At 41.5% G+C, this 7,811-nt stretch overlaps 1 protein-coding gene across 1 annotated transcript in view; it reads left to right on the forward strand.

Annotated features, from left to right (window-relative positions):
- LOC117475812 (calcium-activated potassium channel subunit beta-4-like) overlaps window positions 1–3,537 on the forward strand; it is a 12,032-nt gene extending 8,495 nt beyond the window's left edge. The window contains exons 3-4 of the mRNA XM_034122161.1: window positions 89–216; window positions 2,499–3,537. Coding sequence (XP_033978052.1) covers window positions 89–216; window positions 2,499–2,826 — 456 coding nt within the window. The 3' untranslated portion in view covers window positions 2,827–3,537. The remainder of the gene's footprint in view (window positions 1–88; window positions 217–2,498) is intronic.
- The last annotated feature ends 4,274 nt before the right edge of the window (window positions 3,538–7,811 follow it).

The raw sequence follows: 7,811 nt of genomic DNA on the forward strand, positions 1-7,811 counted from the left end.
CTCTAAAGCCCTCGAAGCATGTTCTTTAGATCACTGTAGGCTTATCTGTTTCTCTCTCAGTGTTGATATGGATGTGTTTCTCTCTCAGTGTTCGTACGTGCCTCCGTGTGAACGAGACAACCAGAAGAACCGAGACAGCGTCCTGTGGTGGGAGGACTACTTCAGCCGGGAGGTGAGCAGCCAGGTCTTCACCTGCTTCTTCAACCAGCAGCGCAGGTGAGGAACAGACAGGAACACACAGGAGCACACAGGAACTCACAGGAACACACAGGAACACACGGGAACACACGGGAACACACGGGAACACACGGGAACACACGGGAACACACGGGAACACACGGGAACACACAGGAACACACGGGAACACACGGGAACACACGGGAACACACGGGAACTCACAGGAACTCACAGGAACACACAGGAACACACAGGAACACACAGGAACACACAGGAACTCACAGGAACACACAGAAACTCACAGGAACACACATGAACACACAGGAGCACACAGGAACTCACAGGAACACACATGAACACACGGGAACACACGGGAACACACGGGAACACACGGGAACACACGGGAACACACGGGAACTCACGGGAACACACGGGAACACACGGGAACTCACGGGAGCACACGGGAACTCACGGGAACTCACGGGAACACACGGGAACACACGGGAACACACGGGAGCACACGGGAACTCACGGGAACACACGGGAGCACACGGGAACACACAGGAACACACAGGAACACACAGGAACACACAAGAACACACAGGAACTCACAGGAACACACAGGAACACACAGGAACACATGTACAGGTGTGATGCAGAGGAAATGGAGACAGGGGGAGGTGTGAGATTACCTGTCAGACGTTTGACCTCATCTGAAGTGAGTGGAAGTCAGTTTAATAGTCCATAGAGGTGTATTTTTAGACTTGTTGGGACTTATTGTAGTTGTTTTGTACGTTTTCATAGTCATTTTTTCTTTATTTGTAATTTTGAGTCTCTTATAATCATTTCGTATCTTTTCGTAGTCTATTTGTGTCTTTTTATGTAATTTTGAATTTTGTGTCAATTATGTAATTTTGAGACTCTTTTTAGTCCTTTTGTGAGTTTTCTTAGTAATTTTGAATCTCATTTATTCATTTTGTGTCTCTGACATTTCTCACCAATCTGTCTCGGATACCAGCGACAGTAATGTTCTTCTTTAGCTAATATTGCTATGCTAGCAGAAGAGTTGAGCATCTAATAAAGAGAAAAACCCATTTCCAGGTGTGATTCAGAGGAGATGGAAACAGAGGGATGTGTGAGATTACATTTAAGGCCTTTGACCTCAACGAAATGACTCTTATTGTCAATTTAAAAGTCGATATAGGTCCAATGTTAGACCATCTGTATGGATATTGTAGTGTTTCTGCTGCAAAGTACCACTAAAGTGTCCCATTTAGTAGTCAGGACATGCCTGGAGTATATTGAGATCACCCAAATAACGCAGTCATATAAAACAGCAGGTCTTTTAATGTTTAAACCAACAGTCGTAGCTTATCTTGTGGTTGTGTTTAGCTTATGTTCGCTCCTATTTACAGGGACTGAATACAAAAACAGAAAGATCTCCTTTAGGGTTTGTCAGCGTAATTCAGCCGGTGTTTCCCTGTGACCTCTCTGCACCTCGAGGACCAGCGTGAGGAAACGCTGCTTCATAAATAAGGAGCTGCAGAGTTTAAAATATGTTTTATAGGAAGAAGAAGAACTGGAGCACTCAAAGATGGAGAGAAGTCACTTGATCTATTGGTTTATATCCTAAGTGTATGAGGTTATATCCCCACATCTCCGAACGCAGATCTGTAGTTTCAGTGTCACACGACTTGGTTTCTACTGGGTAAACTTTATATGGACTTATTTCTGTCTACACTTTCTTGAATGATGATCATAATCATAATTTAATCCTAAATCAAAGACGTCGAGCTTGTCCTTCGAAAACAATGAGATATTTCTCTCTAAAAGTTGAAAGTGCAGATAAAAACTCTAGTTAGTAACGGTTTCCTCCGTTAGCTAATATCCTAATGCTAGTGTCTTAGTAATGCTAATGCTATCGTTGCACCCTGTAAGATATTTGTAGGACTGCCAGTAGATGAACTTCAATAATATAATGTTAGCTTTATGCCCCATTAGCTTATGGTTATTATTAGCATTGCAAATAGTCAGAAAGTTAATATTTTAGGAATCAGAATCAGAATAACTTTATCCGTCCCACAGAGGGAACATTTGCATTTACAGTTACAGTTTGTCAACAGGATTACGGAAAAACTACTATCCTGATTTTCATTACATTTGGTGGAAGTGTTTAGCATGAGCTGAGGAAAAACCCATAAGAATTTGGAAGAGAAACGCCCAAGCAAACAACTCACTGTCTGTGTTACCAAAAGAGAAACAAAATTAACCAAACAGTGACACAGAATTACGTCTTATCTTCTTCTTCTTGTGTTTCTCAGGCCGGACGACGTGTTGTGGCGGCGTTCCCACGACACCAGCGTGCTGCTGCACTGCGTCCTGTGGCCGATGGTTTCTCTTCTGCTCGGCACGCTCATCGTGCTCCTGACCGTCTGTGCTCGATCCCTCGCCGTCCGGGCCGAGGCGCTCCAGAAGAGGAAGTTCTCCTACGAGGTCTGCCAGGATCTCTCGGCCTCCGGGTCCTCGGAGCGCCGTGGACACAAAGCCGAAGACCCGCTAACGAACTCTGACCCCGAAACGTCTTCTTCTCCGACTCGAACCCTGCCTCTGTTCGCTGTTCCGGTGCGACGTCGAGATCGGGAACACTGAGACAAAAAATGGGAAGTTTGTTTTGAATTTAAATCAGGATGCTTAGTTGTAAAGCCGGTGGGCGAAGACAGCTAACGTGCTAACGACGACGCTAACTTATCATGGGTTGAAACCAAGAAATCTGAGAAGAGGAAGATGATGGGAAAACCAGCAGAAGATGTTCCTCTGGATTTAAGATGCTGTTGAGTTCTGTGATGTAATCAGCATTTGTTATCCGCTTACTGTGCTGTACCCTGAGGGTTTAGGACTCACGCCTGCAGTCTCGTTGTTGCTCTGATGGTACGATGAATTTAATGTCAGGAAAAGTGACTTTAATGTAGCGCTTCTATAAATGTAGTTTTCCCTTCGAGTCCCAGTAGCCATAATGTAAATAAATAGCGAGCCAAAGTCCTGACGTCCTGTAACTGTAAGAAGTAGAGCTGCAACCACAGACCAGTAATACACAACTATAATGTCATTTAATGCAAAAATGTCCAGAAATGCCACTCGTATATGAAGACATGGAGTTATATATCATCACAGACACAACAAGACATTTAGAAACCTAATACTGGACTTTGAGAAACTAGGATGGATGTTTTTTTTTACAATTTCTCACGTTTTCTGGAAAGATATTTGGCAGAATATTAAATTATTGTTAGTTGCAGCTCTACTTTAAAGACTCAATGCAATCTTTCATCAAGGGTTTCTTCCATCAGTCTTTCTTGGAGAACGTACTTTGTTTAATTTATTATGTGTTTTATTCATTTGTGAGGGGACCCCGCTACCTTTTCCATCTTTTCCATCTTTTCCAACACAAAAGCAAGTATTATTTTCTCATTCGCCGTTTTTTTTGCTTATAATTTGCTGATTTTTTATCACATGTTTATTTGTTTTGCAGAACGACTAACGGTATCATTAATTCATGAATAATATAACTAAAAAGTCGCTTCCTCAGCTACAGTAATGTCTCAAATTAATGAGATTAAAACACTCATATTTCACACAGAAAAAGTAACAATTATTTTAAGAAATACTTCAAAAAGTACCAAAAATGTGGCTAAAAATACTTTAAAGATTACTTAAAATTGCAGGTAAAAATACTAAGATTCAAAGTAAACATACATTAAAAAGTACCTTAAGTTTGCAGGTAAAAAGTACCCTCGATCTTACACTGTTACTTTTCAGTTCTGCATTTAGATAAAAGAGGAAAAGGGAAATTAAATGAATTGAACTTTATAATCTATGAGACTCCTGCTGCTCTTCTTGAGAAACCACAGGACCTTCAACCTGCAGCGCAGCGGACACAGAGCAAATGTTACAGATACAAAACGCTAAATAAAACAATTAATATATTCAGGTTTACGATGCAGTATATCTAAAAGTATATTTTAAAGAGCTTTGCAGACTTATAGTGGTGCAAACATGTGCAACAGTCCAGAAGAATTTGATTTTCAGTCATTTCTCTGCTTTGTTAGTTCAAATATAACCAACAAACATATTATAGCATCTCCCAAATGTGCAAATGGATCCATTACCAGTAGATTAAAGGAAAATAAATGGTAGTATTGTGCAGAAATAACCAAAGGAAGGTGCAAAACTTCACACTAAATCATTGTATTTTCTTTATTGCACCTCGTGTGTTACTAAAAGTGAATCAGGGTTTACTAAACGTGCATTAACAAACCCTTGTTAGCATCTCCCAGATTTGCAAATAGATCCATAACCAGTAGATTATAGGGACAACATGTTTTATTATTGTCCAAAAATGGTGCAAAATTGCCAGAATAAGTCATATATGCAGAAATAACCAGAGGAAGGTGCACAACTAAACGTGCATTAACAAACCACCAACCCTTGTGAGCATCTCCTTGCAGATCCACAGCTAGGAGATGATAGAAACCAAAGAGGTAGAAAAGGCCGTTCTCTTTGATAAATAATATGATATCCTGTTGTAACTTTTCAAAGGCTGACAGTAAATTACCTCTCTGCCACGCAGCGGTGTTAACAATAGATGTGATATCGTGATTCATCCTCTATCAGAGGGAGTTTTTCATCCTCACGTCTCAAAAATCTTCTCACCACCACCGCCGCCGTCCTGCAGGCTAAAAATTACCCAACGTCGCCTAGCAACAGACACAAGGCCGAGTGTTGTCGCTGCCAAAAAAATACAAATAAATAAACAAAAAACATATTTCTCCTCCTCAGGATCAGATCAGTTATCTGTGTTACTCCTGGTGAACTGACCGTGCTTCTGCAGCGCATATTTGAGTATCTGTCACATATGTTATGCTCGTTTTTTACACATTTCAGTGAACAAAAACAAATGATTTGATGTCTTCTTTGATTTTCTAAACCAAAAGCCATAATATGTAGACACAGGGTGTTGAAGCTGAATTATTCTTAGTATTTTTAATAATTTTTCTATTGGATTTGTGGAACCCTTATATACATTTCTATCTTTAAAAATAATATTTTTCATTTACACAAAACTGAACTGATAAATTAAAGAATTATGAAATGTAATAAAAACATTGGGCTGAAATATTTATTCCTCAGGTAGTTACAGTTGAATTATTTGTAGTATTTTTACTAATTTTCCTATCATATTTATGGACATATTTTCATGTTTAAAAAATGTTTTAAATCCACATAAAAACTGTATTTTAATTCATAAGAAAACATCTAAAAGGCATGGAAATGATGTGTTTTTCCTGAGGCATAATGGACAGAAAAAGGGTTGAATTATTCTTAGTTTTACTCTATTTTTACTATTAGATTTTGGCAACACTTCCAAAGATCTTTGTATTTAAATTAATGATTTCATGTTCTAATGTTTACTCATATTTACAATAGTTTTTCACCCATTCTTATAAAGACAAACCGATAAATCAACTTAAAATAAAGGTACAAATTAAATATGATGTGACTGCTATGGGAAGCAAAACACAGAAACAAAAACTAATTATTTTTAGGTAATACAAATATATTTTCCTGCTTTGTTTTTTGGCATCAAATCATAATATCTTTGTTAAAAAACATAATTTTGTCCATTTTTATTTCCTGATTTCCCCGTATTGATTCTCCAAAGAAAGCGTAGCTCCTCCTGTAGCATCTCTGTGTTTCTACGAGCCGTACGCTAAACTGTGAACACTGTCCGTCGCTTCTTTATCACGAAAACAGCAAATTATATTCTTACAGATGTTTGTATTTAATGAGATTTTCTCCTGATTGATTTGTGTTTAATTGTAAACTGATTTATGAAATGTATGAACTTTAAATATTTAATTTGCTGTGTTAATATTAAGACTCCTCTTTTCTTCTATGTGTTGTCCTGTTGAGTCGTCCGTCCTCTGTGTGACCCGGGTAGCTCCGTGTGACCCGGGTAGCTCCGTGTGACCCGGGTAGCTCTGTGTGACCCGGGTAGCTCCGTGTGACCCGGGTAGCTCCATGTGACCCAGGTAGCTCCATGTGACCCGGGTAGCTCCGTGTGACCCAGGTAGCTCCATGTGACCCAGGTAGCTCCATGTGACCCGGGTAGCTCCGTGTGACCCAGGTAGCTCCATGTGACCAAGGTAGCTCCATGTGACCCGGGTAGCTCCGTGTGACCCGGGTAGCTCCGTGTGACCCGGGGTAGCTCCGTGTGACCCAGGTAGCTCCGTGTGACCCGGGTAGCTCCGTGTGACCCGGGTAGCTCCGTGTGACCCGGGTAGCTCCATGTGACCCAGGTAGCTCCGTGTGACCCGGGTAGCTCCGTGTGACCCAGGTAGCTCCATGTGACCCAGGTAGCTCCATGTGACCCGGGTAGCTCCATGTGACCCAGGTAGCTCTGTGTGACCCGGGTAGCTCCATGTGACCAAGGTAGCTCCATGTGACCCAGGTAGCTCCGTGTGACCCGGGTAGCTCCGTGTGACCCGGGTAGCTCCGTGTGACCCAGGTAGCTCCGTGTGACCCAGGTAGCTCCGTGTGACCCGGGTAGCTCCGTGTGACCCGGGTAGCTCCGTGTGACCCGGGTAGCTCCGTGTGACCCGGGTAGCTCCGTGTGACCCGGGTAGCTCCATGTGACCCATGTGACCCAGGTAGCTCCATGTGACCCATGTGACCCAGGTAGCTCCATGTGACCCATGTGACCCAGGTAGCTCCATGTGACCCGGGTAGCTCCATGTGACCCAGGTAGCTCCATGTGACCCATGTGACCCAGGTAGCTCCATGTGACCCATGTGACCCAGGTAGCTCCATGTGACCCAGGTAGCTCCATGTGACCCAGGTAGCTCCATGTGACCCAGGTACCTCCATGTGACCCAGGTAGCTCCGTGTGACCCATGTGACCCAGGTAGCTCCATGTGACCCATGTGACCCAGGTAGCTCCATGTGACCCAGGTAGCTCCGTGTGACCCAGGTAGCTCCGTGTGACCCAGGTAGCTCCGTGTGACCCAGGTAGCTCCGTGTGACCCAGGTAGCTCCGTGTGACCCAGGTAGCTCCGTGTGACCCAGGTAGCTCCATGTGACCCAGGTAGCTCCGTGTGACCCATGTGACCCAGGTAGCTCCGTGTGACCCATGTGACCCAGGTAGCTCCATGTGACCCAGGTAGCTCCATGTTTTAATAAACAGATGATAACTATAGTGCCTGATATATTTAGAGATATTTAAATAAAAACACATTTTATCTTCAAACGGAGTCGCTTATAATTATTAAGCTTACATGTTCACAGTTATTCATGTATTGATTTTAACATGTATTTATATATAGATATTAATTTTAGTATATGACTTGAGAGCAAGTGGAAAACAACTTTAAAAAAAAGATGAAATAATTAAAAACAATTGTTAATAATCAAGTAAAGCAAAAAAGCCAAGGGTTAAAAATATATAAAATAAAATAATTAAAATATAAAAGAATATTGTTAAAAATAATTTTTGTTTACAGGTGATTATAAGAATAAAAAATACTTAAATAAATAAGAAAAATTCATAAATTAACGTGAATTCTTTTTAAAATAACATT

Source organism: Trematomus bernacchii, unplaced genomic scaffold (assembly GCF_902827165.1).
Source record: "Trematomus bernacchii unplaced genomic scaffold, fTreBer1.1, whole genome shotgun sequence".
In the NCBI taxonomy this organism is placed as follows: domain Eukaryota; kingdom Metazoa; phylum Chordata; class Actinopteri; order Perciformes; family Nototheniidae; genus Trematomus; species Trematomus bernacchii.